The sequence below is a fragment of the Pelodiscus sinensis genome, chromosome 5 (genome assembly GCF_049634645.1).
Source record: "Pelodiscus sinensis isolate JC-2024 chromosome 5, ASM4963464v1, whole genome shotgun sequence".
Taxonomy (NCBI): Eukaryota; Metazoa; Chordata; order Testudines; family Trionychidae; genus Pelodiscus; species Pelodiscus sinensis.
In genome coordinates this window covers 94,911,027-94,930,745 of record NC_134715.1, presented here as the reverse complement: position 1 = coordinate 94,930,745, position 19,719 = coordinate 94,911,027, and the positions used below count along the sequence as shown (strand labels likewise).

Genomic DNA, 19,719 nt, shown 5'->3' with positions numbered 1-19,719 from the left:
GTAGCCGAGTTAGTCTGTACTGAAAAAACAACAAATAGTCTGGTAGCACTTTATAGACTAACAAAACATGTAAATGGTATCATGAGCTTTTGTGGGCACATCCCACTTCTTCAGATGACCAGAGTGTTGGATGTCTAAGACCAAAATAAATAGGGGAGACGGAGGGGGTGGGGGGAGAAGAAGAAGGGAAAATTGGGAGGGTGGGGATAAGAAAAGGCAGTGGGTAAAAAATATATCAAGGGAAAGCCGAGGTGGAAAGCAATAGGGAAAACAAATAGTCTATAAGCACCTAAAGACTAGATAGTCAAAACGGGGAGATAAACATTAATTAGCAAACAACAAAGAATCAGGAAATACTTACCTGATGAAACATCTAGATGGTATCATGAGATTCTTCAAAGACAAAGAACCATTGTTGCCTTCATTGTTTGTTAGGTAGGTAATGACCTAACCATCCATTATCTTTGTTTAATCCAGAAGTGTGAGAATTGAACTTGTGAATGAGCAGAAGCTCCAGTCCTTCTCTGTGTATTTGGCTCCTGTAATTGGTTTGTAACAAAACAGCCACTTGAAGATCTGTTAATGCATGCCCACAGAGATTAGTGTCCCCCCACAGGCTTTTGTATGTTCCCTTTATGGGTATCTGATTTGTGTCCATTAATTCTTTCCCTTAGTGATTGTCCAGTTTGTCCAATATATATTGCAGAGGGGCATTGCTGGTATTTGATGGCATAGATTAAATTACTGGATGTGCAGTTGAATGAGCCTCTGATTTGGTGGCTTATGTGGTTGGCTCCAGTAATTAGTTCATTTGTATAGATATGTGGGCAGAGTTAGCACCGTGGTTGATTGCAGGGATGGGTTGCTGGATGTTTATCATAGAATCATAGGACTGGAAGGGACCTCTAGAGGTCATTGAGTCCAGCCCCCTGCCCTCAAGGCAGGACCAAGCTCTGTCTACACCATCCCTGACAGATGTCTATCTAACCTGTTCTTAAATATCTCCAGAGAGGGAGATTCCACCACCTCCCTTGGCAATTTATTCCAATATTTGACCACCCTGACAGTTAGGAATTTTTTCCTAATGTCCAATCTAAACCTCCCTTGCTGCACTTTAAGAACATTACTCCTTGTCCTGTCCTCAGAAACCAAGAGGAACAAATTTTCTCCTTCCTCCTTGTGACACCCTTTTAGATATTTGAAAACCGCTATCATGTCCCCCCTTAATCTTCTTTTTTCCAAACTAAACAAGCCCAGTTCATGAAGCCTGGCTTCATAGGTCATGTTCTCTAGACCTTTAATCATTCTTGTCGCTCTTCTCTGTACCCTTTCCAATTTCTCCACATCTTTCTTGAAATGTGGCGCCCAGAACTGGACACAGTACTCCAGCTGAGGCCTAACTAGTGCAGAGTAGAGAGGCAGAATGACTTCATGAGTTTTGCTTACAACACACCTGTTGATACAACCTAGAATCATATTTGCTTTTTTTGCAGCAGCATCACACTGTTGACTCATATTCAACTTGTGGTCCACTATGACCCCTAGATCTCTTTCCACCATGCTCCTTCCTAGACAGTCGCTTCCCATCTTGTATGTATGGAACTGATTGTTCCTTCCTAAGTGGAGCACTTTGCATTTCTCTTTATTAAACTTCATCCTGTTTACCTCTGACCATTTCTCTAACTTGCTAAGGTCATTTTGAATTATGTCCCTATCCTCCAAAGAAGTTGCAACTCCACCCAGTTTGGTATCATCTGTAAACTTAATAAGCATACTCTCTATCCCAATATCTACATCATTGATGAAGATATTGAACAGTACGGGTCCCAAAACAGACCCTTGCGGAACTCCACTTGTTATCCCTTTCCAGCAGGATTTAGCACCGTTAACAACAACTCTCTGACTATCGTTATCCAGCCAATTATGCACCCACCTTATCATGGCCCTATCTAAGTTATATTTGCCTGGTTTATCAATAAGAATATCATGCGAGACCGTATCAAATGTCTAGGTATATGACATCCACCACTTCTCCCTTATCCACAAGTCTTGTTATCCTATCAAAGAAAGCTATCAGATTAGTTTGGCATGACTTGTTCTTCACAAACCCATGCTGGCTATTCCCTATCACTTTATTACTTTCCAAGTGTTTGCATATGATTTCCTTAATTACCTGCTCCATTATCTCCCCTGATACAGATGTTAAACTGACCGGTCTGTAGTTTCCTGGGTTGTTCTTATTCCCCTTTTTATAGATGGGCACAATATTTGCCCTTTTCCAGTCTTCTGGAATCTCCCCTGTCTTCCATGATTTTTCAAAGATCATAGCTAAAGGCTCAGATACCTCCTCTATCAGCTCCTTGAGTATCCTGGGATGCATTTCATCAGGACCTGGTGACTTGCTGACATCTAACTTTCCTAAGTGATTTTTAACTTGTTCTTTGTGTATCCTATCTTCTAAACTTACCCTCTCTCTGCTTGTATTCACTACGTTAGGCACACCTCCAGACTTCTCAATGGAGACCGAAACAAAGAAGTCATTGAGCATCTCCGCCATTTCCAAGTTTCCTGTTACTGCTTCTCTCTCCTCACTGAGCAGTGGGCCTACCCTGTCCTTGGTCTTCCTCTTGCTTCTAATGTATTTATAAAAGGTCTTCTTGTTTCCCTTTATGCCTGTAGCTAGTTTGATCTCATTTTGTGCCTTTGCCTTTCTAATCTTGCCCCTGCATTCCCGTGTTGCTTGCCTATATTCATCCTTAACAACGTCCCTTTGAAATACTTCCAACTCTCCTCAGTTGTTTTTCCCTTCAGTCTTGCTTCCCATGGGACCTTACCTACAAGTTCTCTGAGCTTATCAAAATCTGCCTTCCTGAAATCCATTACCTCAATTGTGCTGGTCTCCCTTCTACCTTTCCTTAAGATCATGAACTCTATTATTTCATGATCACTGTCCCCTATACTATCTTCCACTTTCAAGTTCTCAACTAGTTCCTCCCTATTTGTTAAAATCAAATCCAGAACAGCTTCTCCTCTGGTAGCTTTTTTAACCTTCTGAAACAGAAAGTTGTCTCCAATGCAGTCCAGAAACTTATTGGATAGCCTGTGCCCTGCTGTTAGTTTCCCAACATATGTCTGGATAGTTGAAGTCCCCCATCACCACCAAATCTTGGGCTTTGGATAGTTTTGTTAATTGTTTAAAAAAGGCCTCATCCACCTCTTCCACCTGGCAAGGTGGCCTGTAGTAGACTCCTAGCATGACATCACCCTCATTTTTTACCCCTTTTAGCTTGACCCAGAGACTCTCTACACAGCTATCTCCTACTTTCATCTCCACTTCAGTCCAAGTGTGTACATTTTCAACATACAATCTGTGTCTGTAATTCCTGAGCAAGCCGTACCCTTCCATACCAACATTCCAATTGTGCGTCCCATCCCACCAGGTTTCTGTAATACCAATGATATCATAGTTGTATTTATTTATTAGCAATTCCAGTTCTTCCTGCTTATTACCCATACTTCTCGCATTTGTATATAGGCATCTAAGATTCTGATTTGATCTTGCCTTTCTGTTGTGCCCTGACCCTCCTTTCTCCTTGCCATTATAGGCCGTAGTCCCCCCCACTTCCAACCCATCTCCCAGTCCCGCACATTCAGCACTTACCTGTGGGCTTTGCTCACCTGTCCCCGTCGAACCTAGTTTAAAGCCCTCCTCACAAGGTTAGCCAGTCTGTGTCCAAACAAGGCCTTCCCGCTCCTGGAAAGGTGAACTCCATCTCTGCCAAGCAGTCCTTCCTGGAAGAGCACCCCGTGGTCAAGGAAGCCGAAGCCCTCCCGGCGACACCATCCTCGCAGCCAGGCATTCACCTCCAGGATGCACCTCTCTCTGCCCGGGCCCCTACTTTTGACAGGAAGGATTGAAGAGAATACCACCTGTGCCCCAAACTCCCTCACCTGTACTCCCAAAGCCCTGTAGTCACGCTTGATCCGCTCAGTGTCACACCTGGCAGTATCATTTGTGCCCACATGGATGAGTAGCATGGGGTAGTAGTCAGAGGGCTGGATAATCCTCGACAATGCTTCCGTAACATCTCGGATACGGGCCCCTGGCAGACAGCATACCTCTCGAGATGAACTGTCAGGGCGACAGATGGGCGCCTCTGTTCCCCTCAGAAGAGAGTCTCCAACCACCACTACCCTACGTTTCTTCCTCGCAGTGGTGGCAGGAGACTGCTCAACCTTGGTGGTGCAAGGCCTGGTCTCCTCCACTGTGGGGGGTGACTCCTTGTCTCCTGCAGAAAGTATAGTGTAACGGTTATGTAACAACACAGTGGGAGGGTTAGGAGCAGGGGTGGAACACTGCCTGCTGCCAGAAGTAACCAGCTGCCAGTGCTCACCCTGCACCATCTCCTCCATAAGTGGTGGGTCAGCAGTCCCACATCCTAGGACAGTGACCTCAGTGGACTCCACAGGAATACTGTCCAGAGATTCCTTATGGCCTCGAATGCTCCTCAGCCTGGCCACCTCCTTCTGTAGCTCTCCCACCTGCTGCCTGAGAGATTCCACCAGCAGGCAGCTTTCACAATGGTTGTCTCCATTTATGATGTATCTGTGTAGCATGGTTGTTGGGAAGAATATGTTTCAGGTTGGGGGGTTGTCCGTAAGTGAGAATAGGCCTTTCCCTCAAGGCCTGTGACACTGAGGGATCATTTTCCAAGATAGGTTGTAGATTGTGGATAATGCGTTGGAGAGGTTTGAATTGTACAATGTGGATGATAAGTGGAATTCTGTTATTTTCTCTTTTGGTCTGTCTTGTAGTAGTTCATGTCTGGATACTTTTTTGGCTTTGTTAATTTGTTTTTTCACTTCTCCAGGTGGATATTTCATTTTTAGGAATGCTCTATAAAGATCCTGTAGGTGTTTGTCTCTGTCTGTGGGATTGGAGCAAATCCGGTTGTATCTTAAGGGTTGGCTGTATACAATAGATTGAAAAATGTATCTGGGATGGGAGCTGGAGGCATGAAGGTAAGTGTAGCGGTCAGTGGGTTTCTAGCATAGGGTGGTAGAGATTTGTCCATTTTTTAATTGTACTGTAGTGTCCGGGAACTAGAGTTCCCGTGTAGACTGGTCCAGGCTGAGGTTGATGGTGGGGTGGAAGTTGTTGAAATCCTTGTGAAATTCTTCAAGAGTCTCTTTCCCGTGGGTCCATATGATGAAAATGCCATCGATGAAGTGTAAGTAAAGTAGGGATGTTAGAGGGCGAGAGCTGAGGAAATGTCATTCTAGGTTAGCCATAAAGATGTTGGCATATTGTGGTACCATCATGTCTAGGACCCCTATTCATTTTGGGCCTAGACATCCAACACGCCCATCATCTGAAGAAGTGGCCAGTGCCCACAAAAGCCACGATACCATCTGCATGTTTTGTTAGTCTATAAAGTGCTACCAGACTTTTTGTTGTTTTTTGTATTTATATACACATGCCTAGAGTCTCATTCTTTAAACTGGGAGCATTCCCCTCTTTTGAGCCAGTTTAAGCACACTCTTTTGTATTCTCACAATAATTACAGACTTTGCAATTGCTATTAACACAATTTGTGACCCAACACCTGCCAAGTTGATTACAATGAGCAAAATACGACTCCATCATCTGAACATTTAACAAACCTAAGCAAAGCAGGAGCAAACTGTATTTACTCCCTACTTCCAGCTAGCTGTAAGGGACATATTCCTTCAGCTCCTGCTTACATATGTAAGGAGTCCAACTGATGGAGCCTATTGTAATTTTATAGTACTGTATGAAAGGAAGAGCTATCAGGGTGATTTGCATATACATATTGTAACAATATTGTCCAGCATTGTCAAATTACTATTCTGCTGTACTTTTATCCCTAATAGTGAAACAGCATGTGATACCATGCTTCAACAAAGCAGCTGCTTTTGCTAATTGAAGGGCCTTTTAAACTAGAAAAGCACTTATGAGTATTCTAGTACTTAGACTGTCAACCAGAATACTTGGAGCCAAATGTCAGTGGAGTTAAACTCTGGGTGAATTTGATATTTCATCATAGATTTGAGTCTTTTGAGGCAGATTTAAAATTTTTAAATATAGTACATATTTTAGTAATGGACATAAATTTTCACCTTTTTCTAATCTGAGGAGCACAAAGTACAGGCAGTCCCCGGGTTACGTACAAGATAGGGACTGTAGGTTTGTTCTTAAGTTGAATCTGTATGTAAGTCGGAACTGGCGTCCAGATTCAGACACTGCTGAAACTGACCGCCAGTTCTGACTTACATACAGAATCAACTTAAGAACCCCAGGCGTCCCCAAGTCAGCTGCTGCTGAAACTGATCAGCAGCTGATTCCAGGAAGCCCGGGGCAGAGCAACTCTGCCTGGGGCTTCCTGTAGTCAGCGCTGGTCAGTTTCAGCAGAAGCTGACTTGGGGATGCCTGGGGCAGAGCAGCTGGGGTGCTACTGGACCAACCCAGCAGCACCCCATCTGCTCTGCCCCAGACGTCCTGATTCAGCCGCTGCTGAAACTGACCAGCAGCGGCTGAATCAGGACCTGGGGCAGAGCAGCTGGGGTGCTGCCGGGTTGGTCCAGTAGTGCCCACGGGCGCTGCAGGACCAATCGGCAGTGCCCCAGCTGCTCTGCCCCAGAGTCCAAAACAAAAGCCTGGTCTGCTGGGGGGGGGGAGCACACTAGCTGCGCCCCCCCCCCCCCCAGCAGACCAGGGACACGGGGAGCAGAGCCGCAGCGGCAGCGGGGTGCCGCGCCTCTGAGGCTTTGCTCTGGCAAAGCCTCAGAGGCAAGGGACCCCGCCAAGGCTGCGGCTTCAGTCTGGGTGCCTGTGGTCTGCTGGGGACGGTCCCCAGCAGACCACAGGCACCCGGACTGAAGCCGCAGCCGCGGGGGGTCCCGCGCCTCTGAGGCTTTGCCAGAGCAAAGCCTCAGAGGCGCGGGGAACCGCCGCTGCTGCCGCTCCAGTCTGGGTGCCTGTGGTCTGCTAGGGATGGTCCCCAGCAGACCACAGGCACCCTGATTGAAACCGCAGCCGCGGGGGGGGGGGGGTCCCGCGCCTCTGAGGCTTTGCCAGAGCAAAGCCTCAGAGGCGCGGGGAACCGCCGCTGCTGCCGCTTTGACTGCTCTGGCAAAGCCTCAGAGGCGTGGGACCCCCCCGCGGCTGCGGCTTCAGTCCGGGTGCCTGTGGTCTGCTGGGGACCGTCCCCAGCAGACCACAGGCACCGGGTCTCAAGGGGCAGCAGCAGCGGTTCCCGCGCTTCTGAGGCTTTGCTCTGGCAAAGCCTCAGAAGCGCGGGAACCCGCCCGGTGCCCCTGGTCTGCTGGAGACGGTCTCCAGCAGACCAGGGGCACCGGAGCAGCTTACGAACGGGGCTTTCTCGCCCCGACTTCCGGGGTGAGAAAGCTCTGTTCGTAAGTGCGGATCCGACGTAAGTCGGATCCGCGTAAGTCGGGGACTGCCTGTAGTTCATATTAAAGTCAATCCATGGGCTGCTGAGTTCATCTACAATTACTATCTGTGGAAGCCTTTTTCAGAAGTTTGCAACTCTAAATCTCCATTAGCAAATGAAAATCCACATTTAAATATAAGTGCATATCTAAGCATAAAAAAAAAGATCATTGTGGTTTTGAAAAAGAAACAGTGTCCATCTTTGAAAGATTCTCATCCCATTTCATATAAGAATTTACCATAAAGTGCTAGAAAAATCCTTTCATACTAGTGCAACTCCACTGACTGGAGAGAAATTGCATTCCTGTAAAACTTGAATGTTATCATGACAAATTAGGATCTTAGCTGCATACAAAATTGGTTGGGTCTTCCACTGCTATGCACAAAATCCCCATTAGGATGCAATCAGCCTCAATGCAGAGTTGAAGCTAGACCTTAGATGAGTAGAGAACTCAGGATGTGGTGGTCTTTACAACACACATCACTTAGGAAAAAGGAGTTCCTTCTTTCCAGTTTGTAAGCAACACTTGAAGCCACTCTTTTCAAAAGGTTGTTGACATTACATAGATCAGATTGTGGCCAAGTCCAATACAGATATTTTGTGGGTTGAATGCAAGGTAAGAAGAGGAGCTCTGCACCAGTAATTCTCCCATTCCAAGCAGGTAGACAGGGACCAAGGAAAGGGGAATATAGCAAGCAAAACTTTGCTTCCATTCCCCAACTCTGAATCAAGGGCAGTAGCGGAAAAGTATTGCATTTTATCATTGAGAATACAGACCATTGCTTAAAATGATCTTTATAATCTGTTAAAATTATATAGCAGCAAAGTGGTATTATTAATCTATACATTTAAGAAGTTTCACACATTTCCCCTTTACAATGAAACTCACAAAGTTACTGTAAAGAGTGTGCCCTTCCTAAAGCTTATGCTATGAAATTAATGAGAATTTCTAGGTGTGTGCTAGGTGCCATCATCATCTTTAAAATTACGGATACTGGCATTTGCTTGTATCAAGTACACATGGATGCACAGAAATATTTCTTCCAGTATCTGAAATTAGATACGTCACATTGACACATGATGCACATTGCTATCTTAGAACATCTGCTACCGTACACAGCTGCACAAAGACAGCAACTTGTTTATAATGGATACTCAAATGTACATATCTGAAATAGCTTTAATCTAGACAATGTGGGTACCAGATCACTGAAGCCCACCGAGAACCCTGGAGAGTTAGTTGAGTAGCTAGCCAGTGGTGATGCCCATGCTGTCACACCTTGACAAGATCCAAGATAGCTAGATTAAAGCTAAACTGTGCATGTCTACACAAGTGCCAATCACTTCCTATGATTACAGTGTTGACATATTGACAAATACAGTTAGCCATGTTGTCATTTGGTGTTCAAGACACAGTTTCAGTTATCTCAGTGTGCGATTATTTACAGTAGTTTTGAATTTGGCTCCATATGTGGTAATGGCACAAGCAGTGCTGAACTTGAAGTGTTGATTTACTGCTTTCCATTCTCATATCACACTGTCCCTGACAGATTTGTTTATTCCCCTTCTCTAAATATTTTTTCTTCGGTAGCATGAAAAATTGATCAACAGGCCACAAAGCACAAAAAGAATTTCTACTGATTCATCAGGTAAGAGAGGTTTTTTCCCCCCTGCAATAGATGTTTAAAGTTAATTTTATTAAGATACACTAATCAAGTTGATGCCATTATTTTCATTTATTAAACCAATCCTTGTATATTAAGGTCAGAAGAAAATATATTAAAATGATATTAAATTAAATGAAAAGGGGGTTTACCAGGGAAACAAATAACTTACAAAGTCCTGGGAAGGGGTCAGCTCAGCATGGGTGCCTCCTTGTGACTGGGCATGCTATCTCACCCCTATCTTCGTTGGAGTCTGCTGCTGTTGATCGCTCTGCTATTTGCTGACCAGCTGCTTTACTGCAACTAGGCTCTCCAGCCAGGTCACTTCAAAGTCTCTCCCGTTCAAGGCCACAAACAAAAACGCAAGGAAAAATCAATACAACTCAAGTGAGGTAATAAGAGCAAGGAATGCCTCCCATTAGTGGTGTTTCAAGATTAGGATCTCCCTTTCCTCTAGGAGGAACCTGGTGGTCAATGGAGTCCCTACTTTCTCTCAGGAGCCAAATTGAAGGTCTGTTCCCTTCTCAAATCTGTTGTGGAAAAATATTTGAGTTGCTGCATTTTATTGCAGATTTCCTCTACACAATTTGAGTATTAATGATCATTACTGGGTCAGGGAAGTTAATAATCCAAGTTTGTGCCAGAGTGCAAAATTACCAGAGTAGACAGAATTTTACCTGAACTCTGCATAAGACAGTGACAGAATGCCCTTTAACCTCAATGGAAACAAGATTTTGTCATAAGTCAACAGTATCTCCAGTTTGGAAATCTTTACTATTAAACATTTATCCAGGAGAAGGCAACAAGAAATATAAAATATATGATTTTATAGAAAAATAGTGGCAGGATTTTTAAAAAATGACTCTAGATAACAAGTTTTAAAGTGTTTACATTTTGACTAACAGATGCTTTGTGGGATCACTTGATGTACTGGCTTGCAGAGGAGCTCTCAGAAGATAATGCATCATTGCTCTCTCTGCACCTGCCTATCCGTCGGAGCACACTTCAGCTTGTTAGATTGAAGTGCCCGGATAATCCAACACATCAGATCTATGAACTTCTTTGCTTCTGGAAAAAGAATCTTCCAAGAGCAGCTGATAAACAGCGACTCCTATCTCGTTTTCTGCATAAGAGTGGTAGAAGCGATCTTTCAGAAGAGCTCAGGTTCAAGTGGGAAAATAAAGTGTACACTTGGCAAAAACACTGGTTTGAGACGGACAGTTGAGAGACTGATTTCCATTTGTTTCTGCCTTAGGAAATGACTGCATAAGGAGGCAGAATTTCTATGTGACATTTGCTTTAACTTGATAAATATTTAAAAAAATTAAAATGAAGTGGCTGATGTAGGAAGAGACCAGTCTGGCAGCTGGGTGCTCTTTAACTGTTCAGGAATTTTTCATCCTCTTTATGATAACACTCAGTATTTTATTTATAGTCTTCCCCTTGCCTAATAATTAACTAGTGTTCCTGATTGAAATCAAAAGAATTGATGAAAATACAAATAATTACATTTGGATTTTGGGTATACATGCAGGGCTCCACTGACTGCAGAATGGTCTGATGTTTACCGATATCTCCCCATATTTTAGGAGCACAAGATTTGCCACACTTAATCAGTCTAATAGGTGACCTTGTCCGGTATCCTAGTTCTAATGTTGGTCAGTACCACATTCCTAATAGGCAGTAACATATATAGAAATAGTCTTTAAAATCCAGTAAGTTTGTGCAGACATGTTATTCAAGTTATTTTCCTGCTTGATTTAAAAAAAAAAAAAAACTTTCTTCAAATTCAAAATTAATTTTAAATATCTTAAATTAACAGAAATTCTAAACAGTGGACTAGTCTTTTTTTTTACTGTACAACTTTGTTTTTTATATTCAGTTATTAGTGCTCATGTTATTAGAATATCCTGAAGTAACTATCACCAGTAAGCAAACTATAATTTTACAATAGGAGAAAGGCAAATAGTCTGAATCTAATTTATCTGCTGATGACAGATTCAGCCTAAAAAGCTAGATTTCTTTTAAGCAATGAAGAAAAAACACAGGAATTAAATCAAATCATTCAGTGAGATACAAGTTACAAAATGAATGAATATTTTATTTCTTTTTCTCCATAAAAAGAAAAAACCCTCACTAAGACCAGATTACATTTAAGTGGGGCCATTCATTGTCAGTAGCAGCTGAATCTAGCTTTATAGTATTTGTCACTCACTCTGCTAACATGTTAGACATCAGTTGAAAGCAATTATTTTTGAGTACTCTCTCTTTGTAGCTACTTATTCTGCAACAACTCTAGATCCAGATATCAAAATATATACATGAACCTAGCATAATGGGGTGGCCCATTACGAGGGCTCCTAGTTTGAGTAATACAAATCAATCATAATCATGAAACTATTGAGAGAGTGCTTCAACTTTACTTCCAAATTATAAGCATTGTGTGCTGCTACCTACATTCTACCACAGGATGGCCTCTGTGTCTAGCATAAAGTTTATTAAATTAGTTATAGAAATGTAGCCGTGTTAGTCTGGTGTAGCTGAAACAAAAAACAGGACTATGTAGCACTTTAAAGACTAACAAGATGGTTTATTAGGTGATGAGCTTTCGTGGGCCAGACCCACTTCCTCAGATCAAATAGTGGAAGAAAATTGTCACAACCATATATACCAAAGGATACAATTTAAAAAAAAAATGAACACATATGAAAAGGACAAATCAAATTTCAGAACTGAAGGGGGATGGGAGGGGGGGAAGTAAATGTCTGTGAGCTAATGATATTAGAGGTGATAATTGGGGAAGCTATCTTTGTAATAGGTAAGGTAATTAGATTCTTTGTTCAAACTTAAGCGTAAAGTGTCGAATTTAAGCATGAAAGAGTTCAGAGGATTCTCTGAAAGGCTGGAGAACTGAGACACAGATGTTAACTGGAAATAAATATATTTGATGGTATGGTGCCTCTTATATGTGACATAGCTTAAGGATTCAAAATGTCATAATCTGGCCCTTGAATGTGCATTTTGGAGCTATACCTTCTCTTTGAACACTCAATTTCATATTGTTTCTAGAACAGGAATATAAATATAGTTCTACTCTAGAGCAAAATACACCACCGGATTCATTCATAGATACTAGGACTGGAAGGGACCTTGAGAGGTAATTGAGTCCAGTCCCCTGCCCTCATGGCAGGACCAAGTATTGACTAGACCATCCCTGATAGACATTTATCTAACCTACTCTCAAATATCTCCACAGATGGAGATTCCACAACCTCCCTGGGCAATTTATTCCAGTGTTTGACTACCCTGACAGTTAGGAACTTTTTTCTAATGTCCAGCCTAAACCTCCCTTGCTGCAGTTTAAGCCCATTGCTTCTTGTTCTATCCTCAGAGGCAAAGATAAACAAGTTCTCCCTCCTCCTGATGACACCCTTGTAGATATCTGAAAACTGCTATCATGTCCCCCCTCAATCTTCTTTTTTCTAAACTAAACAAACCCAATTTTTCCTAGTTTCCATTTTTTATATGACTCCTTTTTTATTTTTAGATCATGCAAGATCTCGTGGTTTAGCCAAGGTGGTCTTTTGCCATATTTTCTATCTTTTCTACACAGCGGAATAGCTTGCTTTTGGGCCCTTAATAATGTCCCTCTGAAAAACTGCCAACTCTCCTCAGTTGTTTTTCCCCCTCAGTCTTGATTCCCATGGGACCTTACCTACCAGCTCTCTGAGTTTACCAAAATCCGCCGTCCTGAAATCCATTGTCTCTATTTTGCTGTTCTCCCTTTTACCCTTCCTTAGAATTGTGAACTCTATGATTTCATGATCACTTTCACCAAGCTGCCTTCCACTTTCAAATTCTCAACAAGTTCCTCCCTATTTGTTAAAATCAAATCTAGAACAGCTTCCCCCGGTAGCTTTTTCAACCTTCTGAAATAAAAAATTGTCTCCAATGCAGTCCAAGAACTTATTGGATAGCCTGTGGCCTGCTGTGTTATTTTCCCAGCATACATCTGTATAGTTGAAGTCCCCTATCACCACCAAATCTTGGGCTTTGGTTGATTTTGTTAGTTGTTTAAAAAAAGCCTCATCTACCTCTTCCGCCTGGGTAGGTGGCCTGTAGTAGACTCCTAGGATGATTCCTATTCCTTCCATTGCTCTACATATGTACAATTCTGTACATATTATCATAACCCCATGGGTATTCCTTCCTGTGTCATAAAAATACACACACACAATTCTAGCTTTCCATGAGGCTAGGATGAGAATTCCTACCATCCTGCCTTTCAATTCCAGTTTTTGTGGCAAGGAGTTATCAAAATATTCTCTATCCTACAGTTGTTCTTTTACATAAAAAAGTAAACAAATGTCAATTCAAAACATAGACTGCACCAGAAAGAGGAGGTGACATTTTCTCCATAATCAGCATTCAAAACCTGTCTAGCCATTGGGCTTAAAGTGCAGCAAGGGAGGTTTAGATTGGACATTAGGAAAAAATTCCTAACGATCAGGGTGATCAAATATTGGAATAAATTGCCAAGGGAGGTGGTGGAATCTCCCTCTCTGGAGATATTTAAGAACAGGTTAGACAGACATCTGTCAGGGATGGTGTAGACAGAGCTTGGTCCTGCCTTGAGGGTGGGGGGCTGGACTCGATGACCTCTTGAGGTCCCTTCCAGTCCTATTATTCTATGAATCTATGATTCTATGATTTATATTCATGGATAATTAGAGTCAACAAACCACATGAATTAAAATTGACCACATGGAGGAAAATGTGCTCAAATCTTTATAGGAAAGAGGAAACTACTCAAATGGGTATTGAAGAAGTGGCTCCCATAGGTTGCTAGGGTGCTGTAATTATATAAAAGATAATAAATAAGAGATCATAGATAGTAGTTAACTGCCAACCCCACAAACATTTCTTCTAACATGAAATTTCAGCTGATATAGGTGTGACGTCGAGTTGGGGTTTCCCCAAAGCATCCCCGTAACAACCAGATCAGTCTCTACCAGCCAGTAGAATAGAGAGGGATTTATTGATTTTCCAAAATACAGCACAGCACATATGTGATGTGGCTACCAGGGGCAGGGCCAGGATGGCTCAGGCCCTTAGGCTTAGGGTCCATCACCCCTAGCCCCCAGCTTAGCCTGTTCTCTCCATGCTTCCCAGACAGCAACTGCCTCCCCGTCAAGGCCCTGCCCCCAGCCTGGTGCTGGTCTCCACCTTCCTCCTTTTGTCTCTCTCCCTGGGAGGCTGAGCCTAGGTGTCTGGGTTAATACACATTTGGGTGAGTCAGTGGGAATCACATCACAGTGCAGGGGGACATGGGATTACCGAGCAGACAGCACCCCCACTACACCACAGTAGGTCATGTCTAGATGGTTTAATACAGGCATGTCCAAAGTCCGGCCCGCGGGCCAAATGCGGCCCGCGGTCGGATTTAATACGGCCCCCCGCTTCTCCCGGCTCCCCGGTGCTTTCTTTAACTGGCGCGCGCAGCGTGCCGCTTCGGACCGCCGCCACCGCCGCGGTCCCAAACCCTGCCCCTGCACTCCACTTTGGGGCTGAGAGTGCAGGGACAGCCCCCGCTTCCTCCCCCTCTCCTGGCTCCCCAGCGCTCCTCTGAACTGGCGCCGCTTCCGGCCGCGCCGCCGCCGTCCATGGTGGCCGCTGCGGTCCTAAAGTCTTCCATGTAGGGCACGTCCGCAGCCCCGCTCCCGCGCTTGGCTACGGGTTCGCCCTGCCCCCGGGCCGCCGTGAGGCCAGCGTGCCCTGTGCTCTCCGCCCGCCTCTGACCCTGCAGGCCCTCTACCTTGGGGCTGAGAGTGCAGGGACGGACTCCGCAGCTGCTGAGATCAGGGACGGACTCCGCAGCTGATCAATCTCAGTATCTGTGATTGGCCCTGCGCACTGTCAGCTTCCTGGCGGGCTCAGGCACGTGGAGCTGCGAACATTAGAGACTTCGCCACAAACGGGCTCAGGCATGTGGAGCTCATCATTAGAGACTTCGCCACAAACAGCCATAAAGGCAAGAGAATTCTTGTTGGGCAGTGTATTAGTGCAGTGTATTACTTAGGCAGTGTATTAAACCTCTGGCACTGCGCTCACATGATCCCTTCCCCTTCTGGTCAATTTAAAAAAATGGCGACTGTAAATAAGAGAAGGAAAGTTGACAGTGAGGGCCGCCGCTTCCAGGACAGGTAGAAAGTGGAATATTTCTTCACTGAAATAGAGAATCACTGTGTTTGTCTGATATGCCAAGAGACTGTGGCTGTTTATAAGGAATTTAATGTCAAGAGACACTACCAGTCGAGACATAGCACATACGACAAGCTTACAGGGCACGACCACAGTGAAAAGTTGAAGCAACTTGAAGCTGTTTTAATGTCACAACAGAAATTTTTCATAAGAGCCCGTGAGTCAAATGAAAATGCCACAAGGGCGAGCTATGAGGTGGCAACGTTAATTGCTAAAAATTGCAAATCTTTTGCTGAGGGTGACTTTATCAAAGAATGCATTATGAAAATGGTTGAGAATATCTGTCCCGAGAAGAAGCAAGAGTTTGCCAACATTTGCCTGGCTCGTAACACTGTAGCATGGAGAATTGAAGAGATTTCATCAGATAGTAAGAGACAGTTGACATCCAAAGGAGTGGATTTTGACTTTTTTCAATAGCCTGTGATGAAAGCACGGACCTATCTGACACAGCTCAGTTGCTGATTTTTATGAGAGGGGTGGACGATGAAATGAATGTGACTGAAGAGCTACTTGACCTCCGGAGCCTCACGGACCAAACAAGAGGAAAAGATTTATTTGTTTCTGTTAGTTCCGCCATAGATGACATGAAACTGCCTTGGAACAAAGTTACTGGGATTATTACTGATGGGGCACCTGCCATGGTTGGTGAACGAAGTGGATTATCAACCCTAATCTGTAACAAGGTGATCGAAGAAGGAGGCAAAGCTATTAAACTCCATTGTATCATTCATCAACAAGTTCTCTGTGCTAAACATCTCAAATATGATCATGTTATGAAACCGGTGCTAAAGACTATTAATTTTATTCGCTCTAAAGCCCTGTGCCACCGCCAGTTTAAACAGTTTCTACTGGACATCCAGGCTGAATACGAAGATGTTTTATATCACAACGATGTAAGATGGCTCAGTCAGGGGTCTGCACTGCAGCGTTTCTACTCTCTCAGAAAGGAAATCGGAGAATTCTTGGAAACAAAGGGACAACCAATGCGAGAACTATCTGATCCTATTTGGCTGGCTGATTTGGGGTTTCTAGTTGACATAACAAAGCATCTGAATGTACTGAACACGAGTCTTCAGGGGAAAGATGCAGCGGTGAACCAGCTTTATTCACACCTCAAAGCCTTTGGGACAAAGCTGCAACTTTTCATAAGGCAGTTGTCACAAACACAGCCCAATACCATACATTTTTCAGCGTTGCAGGAAATAATGAACAGTTTTCCACAGGACAATATCAGTGCGCAAACGAGCAGGTATGCAGCAGACATTGCATCTCTGGCTGGGGAGTTTAAACGGCGCTTTCAGGACTTTGCAGCTATTGAAAAGGAGATCAGCCTTTTCTCCTCTCCATTCTCTGTTGACCCCGAGGATGCTCCAGATCAGCTGCAGCTCGAGCTCATTGAGCTGCATTGTGACAGCGAGTTACGCAGTCGTCACCAACAGCTCTCTCTTGTGAACTTTTACCGCCAACTGGATAAGAGCCGGTTTCAAGAGATTCGAACATTGGCTAAGAAAATGCTGAGCTTGTTTGGCTCAACATATATGTGTGAGAAGACATTCTCTGCTATGAACTTTAACAAGAACCGCGTGAGGACAAGACTAAGTGACTCTCACCTGCGTGACATTTTGCGCATCAAAACCACTGCCTTTGAACCAGACCTAGCCTATGTGCTGCAGTCCAGATCTCAGTTTCACCCTTCACATTAGTGTAGGCAAGTTTTTTTTTCAATTGAGATGAATACATTGTAAAATCTCAGTTAATGTCAGTTGGTCTAAATCAGTTATAAATATATTTGGACACAACATGTATAGTTGGTGTTATGTCGTTTGCCGTTTGCAATAAACTTTGCATAAAATAGTTAATTTGCATTTAATTTTAATGGTTCAAAGAATGTCAGGCAAAATGGTCGGCCCTCACGCATGTTCACTTCATCAAATCTGGCCCTCTTTGAAAAAAGTTTGGACACCCCTGGTTTAATAGAAAAACTATTTCAATGGACAGGTAAAATGACCACATCCCTATTTTTATAAATTGACAATTATGAAATGAGAACACCTGAACTACGCTCTTACATCACTACATAGACACTGAAAACAATTCATTGAACATATTCAGATTTAAGGCCAAAAGGAACCACCAAGTTTGTCTATTTAACTTCCTGCATAATGCAGGCCAAAGTACCTCACCAAATAATATCTGCATCAAACTTAAAACTTGCATTTGAGCTATAGGTTCTTTTTTATAAAAATATACAGTCTTGAGGTAAAGACTAAATAATGGAAAATTTATTACATTCCTAGGTAATTTTCCCCAATGGCTAACTATCCTCACTGATAAAATGTTCTATCTTATTTCTAGACTGAATTTGTCTAGCTTCAGTTTCCAACAACTTAATTTTGTTACACCTTTGTGAAAGTGTGGACACCAAATTTCACTAATGCCCTATATTTTTCCTAATGCCATGGAAAACCATTGCATTAAAGGTAGATGATTTTGTGAGAGTTTATCTGGAAGACATTGAACCCTAATCAGAACTTTTCCCCATTACTCCCCTCCACCAGAGTTACTATTCCACAGAGGTAAACCTCTAGTGACCTATTACTGAAGATTGGACAGACTGGAGGTTAAAATACTGAACTGGGACTCAAAAATCCAAGTTAAGTTGCTGGTGCCACTGTGGACTTCCTGTTTGATCATGAGCCATTCATGGAAAGAAATCCTGGAAAGAAAAAAGCCCAAACCTTTAGTCTGACACTTATTTTATCTATAAAATGTGGATTATATTTCCTTTCCTCCTCCTTTGTCTTGTCCTTCTAGATCAGGGATGGGCAATAAAAAAAAAAAAAGAAAAAGAAAAAGAGAAAAGAAAAAGGCAGCCCACCTGGGTTAGTCCCAAGCGGGCTGCCACCACTGTGTGTCATAAAAGCCTCCACCCACGCTATTACTGGATTTTACACGTGGATTTTCTGGAAGCACACCTAACTGTAAGATCCTGCCAACACATGACTTACAGACTGACAAAAGCCTCCTGCTGACTGCATTGCTTGGGGGGAGGGGGAAAGAGGAGCAATTGTCTTCTAAATCTCTTCATTACTGATTATTTGTAAATGATTCTCTGAAGCTTTGTAATTGTTTAAGCTGCATTGCCTTTTAAACTCTGCAACTCAATCTTTGTTAAATCTTGTAACTTTTTATAACTTTTAACCACTTTGCTTGTAACTTGTTCTAAACTGCATTTTTCCCTGAGATATGAATGTGTGTGTGTTTGAGTGGAGACTATTGTGTGTTTGGTATTAGAAACTGCAAGGCTAAGTACTTGGAGCCAGGTGATGAGTCATCAAACCAGTTAAGGAGATACTGCTGCTCTGCTGGATCAAGGGAAGTCTGGGCACACTCCCTGGTGACAAATGTGGATGAGTCACAGGAATTGTACAGAGGCAATAAAAGGAGAAAGCGCATGGCAGTAGCCCTCTTTCTGAGACGCTCCTCTTTCTGCAGCCTGTTTCTTTCCTGACCAGCTCCCCAGCCATGTTCAGCAGACAGACCCTCCAGGTGTAACAACATGTCTTGTCTCCTTCTGCAATCCATATACCTGTGTAAGTGTGTGAGTGCCTGAGGGCAGACATGAATGTGTATAAATGAATGAAGGTGTGTGTGTGTGTGTGAGAGAGAGAAATAGCTGGTTCCCCCTTTAGTTTAAACCTTTAGTGGCAGCTTTTTAGTTTAACCTTGTAGTGCATATAGTGGAGTGTTAATTCCTCAATCAATAAATCCATGCTAGTGTAACCCTAGGTGGTCTCCAGTGGGAATTTTTGGGATAACAGTGCTTACATGTGCTTCTCCAGGTATCAGATTATCACAGCTCTTGTTGGCCACAAATGGCCATTTGTGGCCAATCGGAGTAGCAGGAAGTGATGCAGCTCGGGATGCTGCTTCCTGCTGCTCGCATTGGCAGTGAACGGTGATTCATAGCCAACAAGAGCTGCAATCGTCTGATACCCGCACAGGTGCAGGTAAACATGGAGGTAGGGGCCCACCAGAGATTAACCCTGTGGACCAGATCCAATCCACAGACTGGAATTTGCCCATCTCTATTCTAGATTTAAGCTCTTTGGGTATGTCTACACTACGAAGTTAATTCGAACTAACGGACGTTAGTTCAAATTAACTTTGATAGGCGCTACACTAGCGCTCTGCTAGTTCGAACTAGGTAAACCTCATTCTATGAGGACTAAGCCTAGTTCGAACTTACTAGTTCGAATTAAGGGGTGTGTAGCCCCTTAATTCGAACTAGTGGGAGGGTTGCCCTCCCCAGCTTTCCC

The 19,719-nt window shown here is 43.4% G+C and overlaps 1 protein-coding gene and 1 long non-coding RNA gene across 3 annotated transcripts in view; one reads left to right on the top strand and one right to left on the bottom strand.

Annotated features, from left to right (window-relative positions):
* The window catches only part of DTHD1 (death domain containing 1), a 126,576-nt gene extending 114,652 nt beyond the window's left edge, over positions 1–11,924 (top strand). Inside the window, exons 9-10 of one of the 2 annotated variants that reach the window (XM_025187575.2) lie at positions 9,067–9,124; positions 10,045–11,924. In XM_025187575.2, the coding sequence (XP_025043360.2) occupies positions 9,067–9,124; positions 10,045–10,364 (378 nt within the window). In that variant the 3' untranslated portion in view covers positions 10,365–11,924. The remainder of the gene's footprint in view (positions 1–9,066; positions 9,125–10,044) is intronic. The other variant, XM_006128751.3, reaches the window with a different exon arrangement.
* LOC142829663 (uncharacterized) overlaps positions 1–19,719 on the bottom strand; it is an 84,079-nt gene that overhangs the window by 12,340 nt on the left and 52,020 nt on the right. The window lies entirely within an intron of this gene.